The sequence below is a fragment of the Punica granatum genome, chromosome 4, assembly GCF_007655135.1.
Source record: "Punica granatum isolate Tunisia-2019 chromosome 4, ASM765513v2, whole genome shotgun sequence".
NCBI classification, from domain to species: Eukaryota; Viridiplantae; Streptophyta; class Magnoliopsida; order Myrtales; family Lythraceae; genus Punica; species Punica granatum.
This window is the reverse complement of record NC_045130.1, coordinates 56,921-77,064: the sequence shown is the minus strand read 5'-3', so window position 1 is coordinate 77,064 and position 20,144 is coordinate 56,921. Positions and strand designations below refer to the sequence as shown.

Sequence of the window (20,144 nt, the reverse complement as noted above, 5' to 3'; positions counted from 1 at the left end):
TGTACTCATATTTAATGGAGCAATTAACGATTTGATAGGTTTGATAACCTAATAAAACTTTTTGAATCCAAAAAAATGATAGATTTGAAACAAATATGAAACTTTATGAATTTTTAGGCTATTTTTTGTCCAGGGAGATCAACCACATAAGACTCCATCCGCCATGTGTACACCGTTATCTGCCACATCAGCATATTTAACAGAGTTATTGATGATTTGGTAGATTACATAATGAAATGTTGTGCATTTTCAGATCAAAATTTAAAAAATTGGTAAATTTGAAAAAAAATCTTGAAACTTTGTGCATTTTAGGTTATTTTCCATTTTTTAAGTAAGAAAAAAATTAAATTTTATAAAGTTTATGAGTTTTATAAATTTTTGGAATCTTTGTTTTTATATATCATACTGTTAATTATATATGTCCAATTTCGTATCTCATATGATACGATATTATCTTGTATTTTCGTTAAGGTATATTAAAATGTAAGAGTGCCTACAAATATGACTCATGTGCTCTTTTTCATTACAGCTGAAGACTAGCACATCGTTTATATAGACTGCTCAAAACTTTTTGAGATGATTGAAAGCATCATCCATATGGCGCTAGAAAATAATTAGAGCATTTTTCAATTAGAATGGCATAACCACCCATTCGTACATTCCTTGCAATACGTAAAACGTTGCTAGGGGGATAAACTCTTGTTCCATCTTAACCTACCTGTATCCACTTTTCAAATCAAATTTAGAAAAAAATGGAAGGTTGTTAAGATTTATCTTGTCAATGAGATATCCTACAGTATGAATCTTATAGCCATCGTCCCTAGTTCTTTATTGAGCTAACGATAGTCTATAACCACCTGAGCCTTTCCTCACCTGCTCTACATGGTTTATCACCGTAAAGGCTGGACTTGAATGAAGACTAAAATTGTCCCTGATCAAGCCTTTTGAGAGCAATTCGGGAATTTGTTTTTCAAATTCCTTGGCCATCTCCTCATGTAGATGATATTTCTTGATATGATGATGGTATTTGGATCTTTTAACTCGACTCTGGCCTCGAGGTTGTTCATACTCTATAACTTTAGTGGATCATTACTAAAGTTATCAGCCAATTTCACAAGAAACTTATTTCACATTGTTCTTTGTAAGTTGGCACCTTTTATGATAGAAACTGATATTTCTATCACTTCTCACATGATCAATTCTTCATACCATAAGATATCATTTAGATATTTTTCAGGCAAATTTTTATCTCTAAATAACAGGTCCAATATGAAGTTGCAGAACAAAATGAATAAATCCAATTAAAGACCTCGTCTAAAAATTCTCTACTTGCTAATGCCAACAAAATTCACCAGGTAAGAATAAGAAAAACTAGCCAAACTTTAGGAAGAAGTTGATATTGAGGTAATCGAAGCATGGATGGGCGATCACAGTAGACAACAAACCACAGTTGTCACTGCCTTTCTCTACTCCTTCCTCCTTTTCTCCTTTCTCCTTCTTCCTTTCCCAGGATTTCCTTTTCTTTTTTCCTTTTGTTTATTTTTCATCCAGGAGAGAGGCCGCGTACGCATATTTAATGGAGCAATTAACGATTTGGTAAATGTGGTAACAGAATGAAATTTTGTGAATTTTCATGTCAAAATTCAAAAGAATGGTAAATTTGAAACAAATATGAAACTTTATGAATTTCTAGGCTATTTTTTTTTGTCCAGGAGATTAGCCACATATGACTCCGTCCACCATATGTACACCGTTATCTGCCACATCAACAAATTTAACGGAGTTATTGACGATTTGGCATATGCAATAACACAATGAAACGTTGTGCATTTTCAGCTCAAAATTTAAAAAGTTGGTAGAATTTAAAAAAACTTTGAAAATTTGTGCACTTTATAAAGGTAATCTAAATATATTTGAGCACAACTCGTGCAACACACCGGATTGAGCCCTAAATGCGCATGCAATAAATGCATGTATTAAATATTATCAATATCTAAAAAAATAATTATACATTTATCATTTAAATATTATAATAAAAATTAAATATTAAAGTTAATAAGATACAATATATATAAATGAAGAATATACATTGGAATAATATTATAAAAATAAGAAAATAATATAAGGCATGTGATAATCAGCGAATTTGGCTTATAAACCGGCATTAATTATTTATGCCACAAATGCAAAGTATTTTTCGTAATTTCAATATTATAGTAAATAGAATTAATAATGGAATGTTTACCAATTTTTAAGAATGTCTTTGCAAGTTTATTGCTCTTTGATACATTCTACATTCACTTCATCTATAGTTGGAAATAATTGCTCTAAATAGTAATATCTTTTCTTTATTGAATTCTAAATAGTAAATTTATTGTATAATAGCCTGTACAGCACACAGGTAATATGACTAGTGTATATTTAGTTGAATACAGTATAATAATAGTGGCATAATTGTAAATATATAGAATTAAGCTTAAATAGGACTGAATTTATAATAAAAGCATAAAAATTAAGAGTTTATAAATAAAAATATTTAATAATTTTGATATATATGAAATATATATAATTAGGATTAAATATGACTAAATTAATAATAAATAAATAAATAAAAATTAAGAGTTTATATATAAAATACTTAATAATTTTAATATATATTAAGTATGTTTGGATGTGAAATAATTTAATGTTAATATATCCTCAAAATTTGGCATTCTAATTTCAAAAGAAAGATAATTTTGGAAAAGTTGCCCAAAAAATAAACTACTTTCCTGCAAATCATTTTTCTCCTAAATGATTTTCTCTATGATTTCCCAGTACAATCGGGTAATATATCTACCAATTGTATTATCATTTCAATTTGTCCCAAGGGATGGCCCTCAACCCCAAGAGAAGGTACATTAAAGCACGTACACTAATGAAACTGAATTTAGAACCTCTCTTTTTTATATATTAACAAAAAATATGTTGTAAAATAAGTATATGTAAAGATAGAAGTTAAACTATACACGATGATTTAATCAACTCGTGTAAATTAATGTTGCATGGGCAAGTCTGGACTGAAAGGGATGGGGTAAGAAATTTGCTGAATATGAAGGGGAAGGAGGTGAAGAAGGAAGGGTTCATCATGGGCACATACTTCGACCAGTTTGAAGATTTCGTACAGGACATGGAACGTTGTGTGAAGGAAGGCAAGATCAGTCATGGGATTGAGAGCTTCGTCGATAGCTTAGGATCCAACTTCTAGAGCTCTAACCTCGGAAAGGTCATCATTAATAAAGAAAATCCATAGATAAATATTGCATAAATATATATATAATTAATATATATCATGGAGACAAATGCATCTCGTGAATAGGAATAGCATAGAAACAGCAGGGCACTTCTGATTTTGCATCTCCAACCCTAAAAATTCTCTCCCTTTACGTTGGCATTCGCATCCGCCGAAAAACCCAACAAACAATGGTGGTATGAATTTGATAAAACTGTGTTGCTCTTTCCTTCGAATTATCTATCTTTCCTCTTCCTTTTTGTTTCCTAATAATGGATTTTCTTTTACGATTATGAATTTAGGATGATGAGTTATTATATGGTGGAGATGATCAATGATTGCATGCGGGAACTCTAGGTAATAGAAACAATTCATATCAATTTCTCAATTCCAGTATCGTACGATTTCATCATGCTTTGATCTATTAGCTTGATTCCTTTGTTCTCTCCCTATGGTGATATTTGATATATCCTTATATATGACTATCTTGGGTTTTGGCATTGTGCTATCAATCTGACTTCCTCTGCAACGTTGTTACCAATATGATCGACGGCAAGCTTTTGGAGTTCCTGATTTATTCATCATCCTTATCAGCTCTTTTTGCTCTATTTCATGAGGTAATTGGAAATAAATTTTTTTTTCCAATTTACAGATAAATATTAAAAGCGATATATTCAAAAAGAAATTATCTCGATTAATTTTTTAAAATAAATATCGAACCTCCATATACCTGAACAAACATGTGGGCCTTGACCTAGTTTTCTATTAAAAGTACAAGTTGAGCATTTTTTGGGTGGAGATGAGAGGCACGAGCTGAGAACATTAATATGCATGTATATATTGATATTAGTCATATAATCCGCACATTGCGTGAGTCTTTGCATACTTTTACTTTTTGTTGGTACTTTGTAAGTTAAATTTACGAATTGCATTAGTAATAATAGTGGATAATAATAGAGGAGATGAAATATCAAGAAATTTCATAATATTTCAAAGTGAATACATATATATATTTCAGGGGCAGTTGTTGGATAGCTCGGCCTCAATCTTGGATGGATAGTCATGAATAGAGTAGGAAAATCTGAACTTTAAAGAGCAAGAAGAAAATGGAAGAAGAAGAGACAGACAGACAGATTGAAATTAAGAAATGTAATAACACTCGGTTGAGATAAATATGGGTTGTTCATCGGAAAAAATAAATATAACTATTCATTGATGTAGGGAATTCAAAAGGACACTCATTGAGGAGCTAGGGAAATGTTTGAAAATCCTAGATGGAAGACTCTTGTTTAACTTACAGAGGCCTCTCGTCGCATGCAATTTAGGATTGTCTTCTTTAATAGACCGGACCCCTATCCTCTTTATCATTAGGCCAAAGCCAATTGACTAGGAACAAATCACGATTTTTCCTCTAATTAATAGATAACCTCTTTCTCCATCCCAGGGGCTAAGGCCCGGCCTCTCTCTTTCTCTTCCCTATCTCCCAATCAAAAGAAAAGATCCAGAACCTCTCTATCGAGACGAACGGTCCTCTTCGGCTTCGTGGCTCCAATGCACCAAGCTATCCACCTCCATCACGTCCCTCTTTGGAGCCACGGGCCCTATCATATACTAAGGGTGTGCGTGGATACCGAATATACTCGGAACCGGTCGAAACTTGCCCTAACGGGTAGGGTCCAGGTAGCTCGTAATGAAAATAAGGTAGGGTCCGGTTATTAAAATAAGGAACCGATGAAATTCAGTTCCGGTTTCGGTTCCAACCTACAAGGTACCCAAAACCGGAATCGAATATAATTTATTAAAAAAAAAACAAGAAAGAAGAGTAAAGTTGAACTCTGGGCTCCGACTATCAACTCTGTTATCCAGTTCGTAAACCTAATTCTCTTCTGCTTTCTCTCTCGCTCTCTGACAGTCTCCATCAGCTCTCGGCTCTGACTCTCCAAAGGCTCCACAGTCACCTACGTCTCCAACTCTCCTTCAAGCTCTCTTTCCCGGTGAGCTTCTGCTTCTCCCTTATCCTCTGCTCGCCCAGTTCGTCTTCCTTTTCCTTCCCTATGCAACTTAGGTTCATCACATTCTCAATTCTTTCGAGTCTATGCTCCTTCGATTATCGGAGAACGAAATGAATCTTATTAAACCTCACAACCGACGAGCTCCCCCGATCCCTCACGAACCTCTCGAGCCTTATGCATCTCGACTTGAGGAACAACCGGATCTTTGGGCTGTAACTATCGGTGACCAGCTTCGACTGCTGCTCCAGCCAGGCCTCCGTCTCCAGACTCTACCTCGGGTCCTCGGCAAGCACGAGCTGTTGCTTCTCTGTCTCCACCTCGGCAGCTCAAGTCCTCGACGAGCACAATAGACCATAGACCAGCTTCGGTATATTCTCACTTCTCAATCACTTGCTTTCCTTGTGTTGCTCCTTTGATAGTGGCATTTAACTCTAATGTTCATGTTCATGTATTATGATAAGTACTCTAATGTTCATGTCTTGGACTCTTGAATTGGGAAATGTTAGCACAAACAGAGCCGATTCTAGGTAATCTCGGTACTAGAAAAAAAAATTACAGGTTCCACTGGGTATGTTTCGATTTCATGATTCAACATGGTAGGGTCCGGTTCTAAAATTTTAGAATATGTCCCTTACAGGATAGGGTCCGGGTATCGTGAAAAAAAAAAGAGTACCCGGAACCGATCACCCCTATCATATACAATAGCTACGACGGAAAGATCCAAAGAGCTCTTGTACCGGTAGTGGGACTAGAAGCCCACCCCCAATCCCCATCCATCGTGTTCGTAAGTTTGGGCTTATGAAATTATCATGTTGACTCTCGTAGGCTTGTATTACTTTCGTTTTATGTGCCAATTTCCAGTTTAATTAGTTTGTTTGCAGAATGGGCTAGGTTGGAGGGTGGACTCTTTGTAGGTTTCTGCCCATTTATATTGTTTGCAGGATGAACCGACAATCCTTCTTTTTTTTTTTTAATCCTATGGTTGAACCGACATCCTTTTTATTGGTACAACGAGTGAATCCACAAACGTCTCAAACTCCATCTTTGGAAAATAGCCAGTGAATGCCTCCCCTGGTTTAACGAAGAAAACACTATGTGTCCTCTTTGTTAAACCAATTTCGATAAAAATAGATCACATTTACAGCGATTGTCACCCTGGAATATACTATAAAACGTTATCCCGCCTACCACTGCAAAGGATTTGATATATTTCGCTGCTTTCCCACCGTATACATTGATTGCAAACACTTATGATAAAGCCAAATTTTCTTTATATGCAGTAATCACACTTTATCAGTTGTGGAACTCACGAAATGATATCTTGCATGCAGGAAAACCAGCGGACCTCCATCAAATCATCAACATAATCAAAAAATGCTACATGGAGAGTAGCAGAAGAGGACAAGACACAGGGAAGCACAAAGGAAGCCCAACCATACCATCTCTGCAGCTGGACCAAGCACAAGAACCCACAGAGCCCGATTCGAATGTCATCAGCACGGATGCATTCTGGAACAGTATCATGGTTCCAGACCTCACATGCAGACAACCCACTCCAAGCTGAGGCACGAGCAGCACTCATTGCCCTAACAATTGCAGAGGAAAGAGGATTGACCAAGATCTGGCTTCGTTGTAACGCCTTACTACTTGTAAATGCCATTTTGCACCAACATAACACATCGTGGGAGATTATGAGCATAGTTTCGAATATTATTTGTACTCTTAATCGTTTTTTGGAATCGATTTGTTCTTGGATTGCTAGGTCGAATAGTACCTTTGCTCATGACTGAAGCCAATTCGGTTCTGAGTCAAATTTTACCTCACTTTGTACTTTCCAGGGGTACCCAAACCTACGTATTGATGTAAACACTACTAAGTATTAATTAATAATATGCATTATTCATTAAAAAAAAGAGAGTGAAAAGTAGGGGTGAGTACTTTCAGCCCGTTCTGTCACGGACTTGCGGGTGGAGAAGTGAAAGCGATGGCTGCCTTGCGTTGGTACTTATTACTGGCTGCTCATCGTCTAGTTGTAGGTGGAATTATTCGAGTTGTCCCTGTCAGCACCCCATTTTGGCCCACCGGCCTCCCACGGGAGGACTTCCGACCAAGGCCCGGGTTACTATTCATCACCCGGCAATCGGAGGCAAATAGGCGAGCACGGAGTCATAAACCACAGAAGAAGAGCTGGGTCCATTAGAAAAGCTGAAGAGAGCAGTCGGAAGAATTTACAGACAAAGAACCCCGAAAACAACGGAGCTGACACTGTGGCACTATTCATCATCGAGTCACCGAAGCACCGAAAGGTGCCCAATATGGGGCTTCAAAAATCCCCCTCAGTGCCAAAGTGACCAATGACGCGTCCGGGCGCATTTTCGGGACATCCTGCTTAAGCCGGGACACCCCGATCCCCCACGGACGCCTTTTCTGACATAGCTCCCGGGGTTCACTCCACCGACAAGTAAACGGCCCTTCAAAACGGGCCTACAGGCACCCAGGGACCATCAGGGCCGGGGAACAAGCTTCAGATGACCTTCCGGAACTCGACTCGGTTTCCCGATGGACGTTTCAGTGGTCATGAACGTCTCCCGGCGAGCCTTCGGGGCACGTCCACGTAGAGCACAGATCACAACGAGCCCCGAGCACCTCAAGACATTCAGAGCACACTGAGAAAACCCCGGTCGAAGTCCCTAGGTCTTCCCGGGCCAATGGTCCCCGATCGAGGATGACGAGCCAACAATCCCTCACGGGGCAAAAGGATCGTCAAAACAAATACAAGAATGCACAGAGATCAATCGGAGGTCGAAGGGCATTAAATTCCACTCCGAACGTCCGAACGAGGCAAAATCGATTCTCGAGGCGTCGAGTCGCCCGGACGTTCGTCCACGCGACGTATGGCGATATCGGGCTCGTTCAAATCCTCGTAGTTCAAGCACTCCAAATCTTCAAATTAATTGGACATCGGAAGTCGGATGCGCGTTCAATCAAGTTTCAAGCGTTTCCCGGCTTTTCCCTCAACCGAATGGGACCCACAGCCTAGCCAAGCCAAGCCATCAAGCCGCGGCTCAACCCCAAGCCACGGCTCAACCCTCGGCTCGAATTGACAGCCCCGAGCCGCGGCTCAAGCCCCCATGGCCGGCGGCTCCAAGCCCTCCCCTCCACAAATTCAAATTTTGGCTCTTACACCCATCACTTCCTCTCACATCTATCAACTCCCATCACCCATCCATCACACCCATCACCCCTCTTGCTTCCCCTACACTCTACAAGACACAAACCCCTCCCTAATCTTCCCTCCATTTTCGGCAGCCCATACTTAGGCCTCCTAAGCACACTTCACTTTCCCTAATTGCTTCATTAAGCCTCCCTTTATAAGCCTTTGCATCATTATCTTTAATCACTTCTTCAACTTCACTCTCTCTCAAGCCAATCTCTCTCAAGAACTCTCTCAAACCTCAGCCCATCCCCTCATTTCCGTCCCCCCTTGCCAAGGCCGAAACCGGCCAAAACCGCCGGAAAACCATCCGGTATTCCGGTAACCACCCGACCCGACTTAACCCAAAAATTCTCAAACTTCATAGCCTACATATTTTCCACCCCCTAAGTCCATTTCCGGGCTTAGATTTTCCATTTGAAGCCCCCAACATTGAGTTCTGGTCGCATGAAGAATCGGGTCTCCTAGGCGTTACCCGCGTGCACCGAACACCTCCACGCGTGCCATTTCTTCCCACGACTTCGGAGAGTCGTGCCATCAAGTTTAAAGGGTTCCTCACAACCCTCACCCTCTCTCGTGAAGAGGTGGTCACGATCCGAGGGCCGACCAACCGTGCACGACCTCCGTTTGGCCCATTTTCGCTAACCAGTTTTTCTGTGTTTTCACTGGAACTTCTCTCACCATTTCCGACTTATTCAGGGTTCGGCACGCTCGGAGCTCTCCGTGCCTACGTAGATCTGCCTCTTAGGAGTCCAACGAGCCCGACCTCGCATCGTTCCGTGATCGGAGCAAGCGTGCCGACCCGTTTTTCTCCAACCTGTCGCAGCCGCTGCTTCACGGTCACCTACTGCCCGTAGCTTCCAGCCGAGTCTACCGACTCCCAAGGCCACTTCTCCGACTCTTTTCCTCGTGCACGAGGCTAGGTAACATCCCTCTACAACTTAGAAGAGCTAGGATCCCCGATCTTTATGTATGTGAAGTGTTTATGCGTTTAGAGATTCGGAACGCATGAAAGGTTGCATTTTTCTTTCGGATCCGGACTTCCCATGCATTTCCATGCAACGTATGATGTTAAACTCGTCCACATGACCGTGCCGTGTCCATATAATGTTTAACCTTGCGTGCCATGATGGGAAACGACTCGGATCCGGACGGGAGAGGTTTCCTTGGCCACGGATTGGGCCATGGGACTCACGGCCAAGTCTCTAGGGAGACCCGTGAGTCCCCTTGATCCACCCGAAGCTAGGACGGTCTCCCCCTTCCCGAAAAGGGTCGGTTCCTATGTCCTTTTTTTTTCTCATGTTTAATCGCACGTAACACGATGGCATGACGGGAAAGGACTCGGATCGGGGTCGGAGAAATCCTCCCGACTCGTGTGGGTCACGGAAGCTCACGGCCACCCTCGGAAGAAAGTGGCCGAGAGCTTCCATGGACCATACGAGTCCGGGAGGCTTTCCCCTACCTCGAGACGGGTCGGTTCCCGTGTTTTTTACTTATTTCGTTATTATTCGAGTCAAGACCGTCCCGTTATTTCCGTTTGAATACCTTGCTTATGCACATTTATGTGATCTCATGTAACCATAGTCGTGTCGGGATAAAGATGACTAGAAAATGTGTTATTATCATGATTAATGTGTTGTGTATGCAAGGAATGATCCGAAATGGCGCGGGAGATCGCTCAAAACTCGAGACAAGTCAAGGGTCACTCGGCTTCTTCCTTTGGGAAGTGGCCGAGAGTCCCCCCGACTCCTTCCGAGTTTAAGCCGACCTCCCTAGTCATTTCGAACCACTCCTTGGAATTGGATGTCTTAATGCTCGGACCTTATTGTTAGATACGTGGTAGATACGTGATTGACGTGTTGGTTTTGGATAATCACTCACCGAACCCAATGTCCATGATGTCGGGCCATCATCATCGAATAATTTCACGAACGGGGAAATGGGACGAATCATTTGGTTAATTAAACCGCTTGGATTAAATAATTGGGTTAATCGATCCTCAATTTGTAAAAACGCATCGATGGTTCACGGAATGGCAAGAATGCCCTTTTTTATCAAAATTCACAATCTCAAAATACCGAGACACGCAACACGAATAGAATTGACGTCTAGTGAGTACTCACGTGCCTTGACTCGAGTCCGGGCCCAATTTGAGGCGGCCCGAGTCGGGGTACGAGAGTCCTCCTTGGACTCCTTCGTGTGACGTGATCTCCAATTTATACATGAACGTTATACTTTTATTATCCAAGGGCACAATCGTCATTCCGTGATCCACCGATACCCTAGGCTTTAGGGAGTCGGAAACATCTAGAGCTATGAACGAGAAAGGACAACCCGTTCGGGTGCGAGTTTCATTCGCGTGGTCCATTTCGTTCGTTTTCGGTGTTTCTTTCTTTCTATCATAGATTCGGTGGGGAGTACTTTATTTCTGTTACAAAACACGAACAATCGGATTAATCGTACATTCGACTTAATCAAACACTAGATAATGGATAGGCGGAATGATAGATTCCATTTTGGAGTCAAAACACGAGTTTGGTTAATTCGGTGAAACCACAGTGACACTTAACTGAATAAGAGTCATAAAACAAACACACACATGTAATCGGCTTAGAACCTTATCCTAGCCCGCCCTCTATGTTTGCCTAGGTTAGATGCATTGTTTGCCAATCAACCCCGGCTAATAACTGATTAAATCACGTACATTCGGCCTAATACACAATTCGTTGATATTCACCGACAATTGTCAGTTGTTGTCTGTATTGTGTCAGTTTTATCAGTTTTCTTCTGTTTTGTCCTTGCATATGATGATTTATCGCGATTCGAGCCCGAGCCCATAGGTTACGTGTTACACGGGGTCCAATGCCCCAAACTACCGAACACGAGGTCCAACGCCTCCTAATTCACCGAGCGCGTGCAACCCGAGTGCGGAATGGGATCTAGCCTCGATTCACCGTCACACTCCGAATGCGGCCTATGTGGAAGGCGGATTTGGATTGAGCGTGTGAAACGGGTTTAGATATCACCCGGGAGCTCGATCGGCCCATCGGACACAGTGGGAACCGACCGGTTCTCCCAAAGACCGTTGGATCGATCGGACCCGACCCCCGGCTCCTTGAGCCCGCGTTGCCCTAATTTACTTATCGGTCATTTCAAAACACACGGTAAGCCGGAGCGAAATATTGGCCCAATGCGAACCGATCGGGATCCATTTATTCATTTATTATACTTTGTAATTGTTCGAGAGAACATTGTGAGGATTCTATCTGTATATTCATTCATCTCCTTGTAAGGATCCCCGATCGGTGAGCGAGAGGTCCGAGTGCTGGATCGGTTAAGTTGGTCTATCGCCACCAAAGGGTGAGTAAGCTTGGATACTCGTGATTTCGTTCACGCAGGGAATCAACCATCACGGTTCGATGAACTGTAACGTTAAGATAGTGAACCGACTCCTCCATGCATAAGCCTACTCATCTTTCGGACTCTTGGCCCAACTTGATCAATTCATCGAATTTACGATGTCAAAACGAGCGAGTCGAGTGCAACCCTAAATCACGCGGTAAATAAACAAAACGGCAAGCCTAGCAAGCTAGAGTACCGAAAGGGCGTGCGGGATATAGGCCCGCACGTAATAGAACCCCCGAATCTGGAATTCCGGTTCCGTACGACCATTGCCTTAGCATTTAGGTGTACCCCGTACCCCTAGACCCGGGTAACTTGCCGGCCCTCGACCTTCGGGTCGTAAAATGGCAAGTGGCGACTCTTTCTCACGTGCGTCCGTCGCGCGTCCCCGGGAAGGTGGACACTCCCAAGCCGCGTTTGCTTAGGCGCGCGCATGCGTGCCCCGACGAGATGAAATTCGGGTGCGCACAGTCCCGCTTTGGAAGAGGCCGTAGGCCCGGTAGTGATAGGAGTACTTAAACTAGAGTGCTCTTCAAACAGATGGAACGAAAGGAAAGGGTGGGTAATTTTTTTTCCTTTTTTCCTCATATTCATTAATGATGATAATAACAACAACAACAACAATAACACGTAGGATGAGCCTAAGCTCTAATTGAGTGACCTCTCGAGTCTCAACTCATGAAATTTCAACAAATGACACCCCATTGTGGTGCCACATCATTGATGAAATTCCAAAAGTAACTCAACTTATGAAAGTCGAAGGGTTGCTAACGACAAAATTTTAAAAGTATCTAACTTATATAAAAGTCCAAAAGTTTATAACCCTCAAAAGTTCAAAAGTCTCATATCCAAGGATATTTGAAAATCCTAACGTGTATCTATCTTACTATTGATGAATGTAGTGGGAGATATCGAATTTGAGTAATTTAGATAGAGAAGAGAGCGGAAATAACACCGAAATATACGTGGTAAAACCATCGGAGTGAAGGAAACATCCACCGACAAAATAGGAGATTCTATGAGATCGATAACCGAATATTACAATTTCGAGATCACACTAGTATTTTTCAGCCCCCATTACAAAACCCAACTGGAGAATAGCCTCACAATCCTCTCAATTCTCACCACTCTCTCGTTCTATGAACCCTAGAGACTCCAAGAGAGTAAATCCGAAAATTCCCAAAAAGATTACTCGTGATTCTCACACAACATATTATCTTGATACAATACTCTCTTCCCTTTAAATAGATACTATAATCTTAGGATATTTTTCCTTTGAAATATTTTAAAGACATTCTAGAATTATCTCTAACATTTCCTAAAGATAATTTCCCTAATTAAAGATCTAAAGATACAATGAAATCCCTACAAAATAGAAAATATAATCGACGGATAATAAGAGATCTTGCCCCTTCCTTTTTTGTTCCTCTCGTTACCGCTTTCGGTCTTTCAGTTTTCGGGTTTTCTACTGAATACAAGACATACTAGACAATAAAGAAATATTTTCTCTTTGAGTTTTCATAAATGAAGACCCATATTAATGTTAGATTGCCTCGACTTTTCTATCTAAGACAAAGAGGATGTGGTAATAGTAAGGGTCTGCATAATTTTAAAATGATGAGGTCATGATTTCTTATCATAATTTTATTAGTTGAAGGTAATAGACTTTTTTATTATTTTTTTGTTGATAATTTTTTTTATTTTCCGAGCTTGTTATATTTTGATAAATGTAAAGTGATTATTGGAGTTTTTGTTGATCCCAAGTAATTTTCTAATGTGCATATAGAGTAGTTATATGATCGAGGGAATATTGTGGAATACATATAAATTTGTTGATATTATTGATTTACTATTGTATTATTATATATAAGTAATGCTACAATTTAAAATTAATATATAACGTTCAATTAGTTACTAAATAAACATATAAATTTTATATATTAAACTGTATATTAGACAGAATTTTCATATCGATTATTCTATATTATACAGCTCATATATATATATATATATTTTGGTAAGATATATATCTCATATTTTTCATAGTGGTAATCGGCCTTTCCTCTAGTAATATAATAATATAGGATAATAAAGGGGAAAGAAAAGGAAGAAAAGCAGGCTCAGAGACACAAACACGCAACATACGATACGAGCACGCACACATGTTGACTCCGGACATCTGGAAACGCTTGTTCCCGTCGCGATCCAAAAGTAGAGCCTCCTCGAAGTCCAGAGGGTACGATTTGGGGCACCGCCATCCCTTGCGATTTCAATCAGAAAGCTCGGGAGGCATCATGTCCATCAAGTGTTTCAATCTCTGCTCGGGCCTCAGATTCCTGGGCTACTTGATGATCCTTCTTGTTGCTGCAATTATCGCTGTCTCCTACTGCGCCGTCGTTGTGCTCAGTTTGGGCCCTCCCTTGCTTCGTGGTGGCCTCCCTTCCTTCCTCTCCTTTCTCCTCCTCTTTCTCTTCCATCTCCTGGTTGGTAACGTATTATCTCTCTTATGTCCTTTATTTATTTGATTTACTTACTTATTTTGTTCCTCTCTCCACCGGCTCCGGTCCGACTTGTTTAGCTTTATTTGCCAAGAAATGACTTCTATATTGACTATCCTAGTCCTACGCTTTACTTTGATACAATGTGGTCTGTGTGCGAGTGTGAATTATGCCTGTGTGTGACTGTTACATGGTCATTATACCCTTCTGATACAATGTGGTCTGGATACTTACACATGATTTTCGGCATCATTATCATTTCATTTCAGGGGGAAAAGAAAAGAAAAAGAAAGAAATATAATGTATGTTGTTTTGCAGCTCATGCTATTAATTTGGAGCTATTTAATGGTAGTTTTCAGGGACCCTGGGTCGGTCCCTGAAAATTGGAGACCAGTACCAGAGGAGGAGAGTCTGGAGGCAGGCGGATCTGTCGCCTTTGGTCCTGAGCCCTCATCCTCTGCTGCCTGGCCCTCTTCAGATGGGTCCCGAAGTGGACCCGCCATAGGTTTCTGCAATCAATGCCGCAACGGAAAGCCACCACGGTGTCACCATTGCTCCGTCTGTAAGCTTAATCCCACTCTTTGACATCGATATTTGGTTGCCTATTCACTTCATCTTCTCTTGACAGTCCTTACTCTAGTCTAGGCTGCTGCTGCAAAAGAACTCTCCTGTATGTTAAATTCCATATGTTGGGGTTGAACTGGCAATTAATTCTGCATCCTGCTGCTGTACCTAGACCTGTTCAATTAACTGCCTTCTTTTACTCCCTTGACTGACGCTCCTGTGTATCTCTACATGCTTCAGCGAACTGATTTTCTTCAATCAAGATACTTCATATACTTGTTTCGGCACCCTGAATATATATGTATTATTATTATTGTTTTTTTTTTCTCTTTATCAGGCCAGAGATGTGTTCTTAAGATGGATCACCACTGTGTTTGGGTGGTAAATTGTGTCGGGGTACGCAACTACAAGTTTTTCCTTCTTTTCTTGGTAATGGCCTGCTCCTTTTACAGTCTTGTTTGATACAAGTGAAGTGAATCCTCTCCCTAATAATGCTCGTGTAGTGTAACTTTGTATTCTGGGAATTTTTTCTTTAGTTAAACCATTATGAAAGATGGACAAGAAGTTCCTGCCATTTGTGAACAGTGTATTTGTCAATTAGGCTTCGTTATTTCCATTTTTCCTGATATTGCAAGTCTATCCGCTTGGTATCCCTGACCTAATCTGATAATTCACTAGTTACATTTACAACGATTATGCAAACCATGCTGGACATCATATGGACATCATATGGAGTCTCTATTCTTTGGGGAGAATTCTTTTCTTTCAAGCCAATACTAAAATACTTGAATTTTCCCTGAAATTGTCAATGTGTATTTTCACTTCTGGCCAAAAAAACAAAAAAAAAACACAACAACAACAAATGTGCATTTTCACTTTAATAACTCATCTGATCATTCTCCTAGCAAGAGGAGAGTTTCCCTGGATGGAGGATACTCTGAAATGATGAGTCAGACAGGATGATCACATAGTTAAATCATTAAAAAATGGGGTTGGCCAGATGCAGACCAAACTATATCTGCCCGCTCTGGGTTTTTTAGGCAATTTTTGCTTGATTTGACCCTTTCTTTGTTATAGACTATATCCTTGAATTCTAACTCGCATTGCGCATTTTTGTTTCCTTTGGTAAAATGTATGAAACTTGGCTGCCCATTCTTCTTTTCTTTTTAGGTGATAAGTTATTGCTCTCTTCTCCTTTCTCTAATCTATTTGTCGATGATCTTTGATCTATGAAGCTATATACATTCCTGGAGACAACAATGGATGTTTTGATATTGCTTCCCAGTTTTATCAAATTCTTCAGTGAAGCAAAGAATCATTCTACATCTCCTGGCAAACTAGCTGTCATTTTTGTGGCCTTTGGTAATGTTATACTACTTACATGGAGAAGTGAATCTCTGCTCTTATAGATTCTTGCATTTGGTTATTTCACCCATGTTTACCGCAGACTTTGTACGGAGGAGTGTTTCTTACAGTTTTTTCTACCGACATTGCAGTACTAAATTTAGCTTTCGCAATGAGTCTTCTTTGTTTCCTGGTTATGCATGCGTATCTTGTGTCAAGCAACACGACATCAATTGAGGTGAGATCTTGCTCATTGTTTCCTGGTGACTGCATCATGATACGAGGATTTCCGTATCATTATTTGTTACTCTTGGATTTTTGTGGGATGCACCCTCCAATGACTTGTCTGGTTTTGACTGATCTAGTCCATATGTTTGACTGCTGTATGTGGCATTCCTATGCACGTCCTATTAAGTCATTGACTTGCTGTAGGATAGAGGTGACTGAAGTTTAGAGATTATAGCTGTTACACGTTAGTCATGAAGGCTCTAACCCATCGATGACCATACCTAACATATTAACTTGAACTTGCAGGTTTATGAGAAGACAAAGGAGATCAGGTGGAAGTACGACTTGGGCAGGAAGAAGAATTTTGAGCAGGTGGATAGCACTTCTCCCTGAATTTATTTTATCTAGATCTAGATATGAACAAAAAGACAGACAATTGGATAGTTTAGATAATGGGATGGCAGAGATATCCTAAGAGTCTGAGCAAAATACTCACCCACTTGAATGTGTAACACGAAAATGCCTGAAAGTGGAAAATGGCCCCACAATGGACCCCAAATTCCCACTGACAAGCATTTCGTAGACCACCTAAAAAGGAATATTTATTATTTGATCCATATCCTGACATAAGAAGTCCGATGGGAGCGATACCTGATTGGTTCTTACTGATTTTGGATGAGTAATAATCATTGAATATTTTCTCTAAGAGCCTTCACTCCAATGCTACCAAACTCATTGTTAGGCTGGGAGTGTAACTGCATACTTGTGCCGGCAGGCCCACATGGAACTTCTCTTCCCATTTCAGTGATCAAACAATGCTGGTCAATACTAGAATCTGTTAGCTTTCTAGATCTGTCCCTGTTGAGCTGAGCCAATGGAAAAAGGTGGTCCAATAGATGTTATTAAGCCGAAAAAAGTGTGTGTGTGTGTTTTTTTTTTCTTTTTTTCCTCGTCTTTACAGCTGAATGTCCTTTCTGCCAGTTCCCGGTAGTATGCCTGCTTTTGGAAACGTTGCTGGATGCTAATAGTCTCATAATTTGTGGTTCTTGGAAGGTTTTTGGCACAAAAAAGGCGCTATGGCTCTTTCCATTGTTTTCAGGAGAGGATTTGGAACAAATACCAGCACTTCAGGGCTTGGAGTTCCCAACACGGTCAGACATAGAGATTTGAAGCCTTTGTTCACCCCCCTAGGGGTTGTTCAGCTGCTTTGTATTTACCCGTGATTAATCACGGTGCCTTTTATCTGGCAATGTAGACATCAGATTTCCATGGTGGCAATTAATTGCTTTTTCTGTACAACCCGTGTATTATTTTTAATCCTTTGGTTAGATCTACGGATTGAATATCTATCCTAGCACTTGCATCCCTGTAATAGAAATTTAGATTAGCTGTTGATATCAAACTTTTCTACTTACTTGCAGACGAGCATCTTTCCAAATTCTTTGTAGTCCATCTTTGGATGTTTGATATTTTTTCTGAATTCTTTGTAGTCCATGTTTGGTATGTTTGATCTTTTTCTGAATTCTTTGTGGTCCCTCTTTGGTACATTACCAAACGTTGGTCACTTTGCTCCAATACTAAAAGCAGATACGTCAGCTAAGTAAAAGAGGAATCTTGATGTCAATGATTGATAATAGGAGGACGACCATAGATGCTGTTGCTGTTATTACCTCTATTGAGATAAACCGGTGAAACTCAGCCAAAAAAAAAAAACCGAGAGATAAACCGATGAGATTTTTAAAAAGTCATTTGAGAAATCACTGGCTCTGCTGTATTTTACCGGAGAAGGCCATAATCAATGGCTTCTCAAGAGCGAAGCCTTAATTCCTAAAGCCCTGTTTGTTTTCATAATATTATTTTAGAATCACAATTCTAACTTGACTCTACCCACTATAAAACAAAATAACTCATACAAAGTCAAAGAGTATGCTCCATTTATACCACTTTTTTTCCACAACAAAACAACATAACTCATACATAGTCAAAGGGTGGGCCCCATTTATACCACCTTTTTTTCAAAATCAAAATCTGATTTTAAAATCCTACTATGAAACCAAACGCAACATAAACTACTATGTTGGAGAACCAAAGAACCCTCACGAAGGCTCCAGTGAGTTTTCTTTGGCATATTCCTGATGTCCACAAAGAGTAATTTTCAGTTATTCAGACGGCCGACTATCATTATAATATATAAAAGATGAAAAACACGAAAGTGAATGCTCTACTTAGATTCGGTTTTGAAACCCTTAACTCTACAACGAGTGTCCTTATAGTCCTATTCCACGGATTTTGTCATATTTTTTAACATGAATCAAGTTCAACGAATGGTTTCTAATTAGTCCATATTATTTGGTACATATTAATTAATTATTAGAATTCTTTCTTAAATAATGAAAAAATTAACTCGAGATCTGAAAAGGGTACTTTGAGATACGAAAAGTTTTTTAGGATAATTATGTTATATATATCTACATAATTTAAGTACCATGCATATTTTAAATAGATATATTTCTTTTAAGTTAAATTTATCTTTTTTAGCTATAAAGTAAAATACGATATTAGCTTTGTATTTTTAATCTTATTAATATTTTATAACTTTTCAAAATATATTCAACTTTATATTCACCAAATTTTTGGTGCAGCGCACGGATTGTCACCTATAGTAGTCGATAGATGCTCTTGATGAAAAATTGTGTTACATATATAATTTTTTCTTATAAAGCGAAGGTGTTAAGTCCGCTGCCTCGGTCAGTCTGCTCCATTGCATGTTGCTTCCTTTTCCTTAAACCAAATTACCCTCCACGGCAATTGTCTATGCAGACGAAGGCCCCAGAATTGCTCAATCAAGTGTAGACTGCACAGAAATTAGAGACTGCTTCGTCGATCAAGTAGGAATGTCGTAGTAGACATCCTCTTATATATATATAAGATGCAGTACATTAGCTTGGGTAAGAATATATGATATGCATGCAAAGCATCAATGTCCACGTCACGCGACCGAATTGTATTTAAATGTTGCGTGAAATTTGCATGGTGACAGGACAAGGTTGAAGACGAGAACGAGGATGTTGGTCTTCATCCCCAAAATTGGAGAAAATTATCAGATCGGACTCGGAGGATGAAGAAGCGAGGAGTAGGGAGATGGAAGCAACCAAAGGGGTGAGGAAGAGGATGAGGCCGAGGGGAAGCAATCCAGAGCTGGCTGCTGGTCGGATGGAATTTGTACTCCCAACATCCCAGTAGAAAGCGGCCTCCCACGCCGCCTCCCCCTAGCGCCGCCCCAAAACACCAACTCCAACTCCAACTGAGACCACATGGCCACCACCACATCGTCCGCCGCTTCGGCTTCATGATGGTCTTCAGATTTGACTTCAGCACTTGCTGGTTCTTGGTCTCATGTGCTGTCCCTGCAGCCGCCGGTGCCGGTGCCACCTGATCCTCCCTGTCATGGATATCTTCGTCATCATGAACATATAATACTGTTGATCCCATGCACTCCGCCCGACTGGCCTGCCTGTGCACGCGGCAATATGATTCTAAGTGGAGGAAGCTGACCAGCTGCCTGACCAAGTGTTCTCCTTTCAAACTAGCTAGGAGTAGGGATTTTGGAT

General features: G+C 40.4%; 1 protein-coding gene across 2 annotated transcripts; it reads left to right on the top strand.

Moving 5' to 3' along the window:
* Nucleotides 1-13,990: 13,990 nt before the first annotated feature.
* On the top strand, nucleotides 13,991-18,022 carry LOC116204897 (probable protein S-acyltransferase 12). Of its 2 annotated transcripts, none has more exons than XM_031537258.1 (7): nucleotides 13,991-14,382; nucleotides 14,716-14,959; nucleotides 15,299-15,357; nucleotides 16,197-16,323; nucleotides 16,458-16,543; nucleotides 16,840-16,905; nucleotides 17,587-18,022. In XM_031537258.1, exons 1-7 carry the CDS (start codon nucleotides 14,062-14,064, stop codon nucleotides 17,701-17,703), a joined length of 1,020 nt encoding a protein of 339 aa, XP_031393118.1. In that variant the 5' UTR covers nucleotides 13,991-14,061; the 3' UTR covers nucleotides 17,704-18,022. The 2 variants fall into 2 exon arrangements, with proteins under 2 accessions (XP_031393118.1, XP_031393117.1); XM_031537257.1 differs by having other exon boundaries at nucleotides 13,992-14,382; nucleotides 15,299-15,390.
* The last annotated feature ends 2,122 nt before the right edge of the window (nucleotides 18,023-20,144 follow it).

Bases quoted from the DNA above. Each gene is read 5' to 3' on its own strand.
- LOC116204897 (XM_031537257.1), top strand. From the start codon at position 14,062: ATGTTGACTCCGGACATCTGGAAACGCTTGTTCCCGTCGCGATCCAAA. The intron at 14,383-14,715 runs GTTGGTAACGTA...GTTGTTTTGCAG, and splicing joins TCTTTCTCTTCCATCTCCTG to CTCATGCTATTAATTTGGAG. The intron at 16,906-17,586 runs GTGGATAGCACT...GGTTCTTGGAAG, and splicing joins GGAAGAAGAATTTTGAGCAG to GTTTTTGGCACAAAAAAGGC.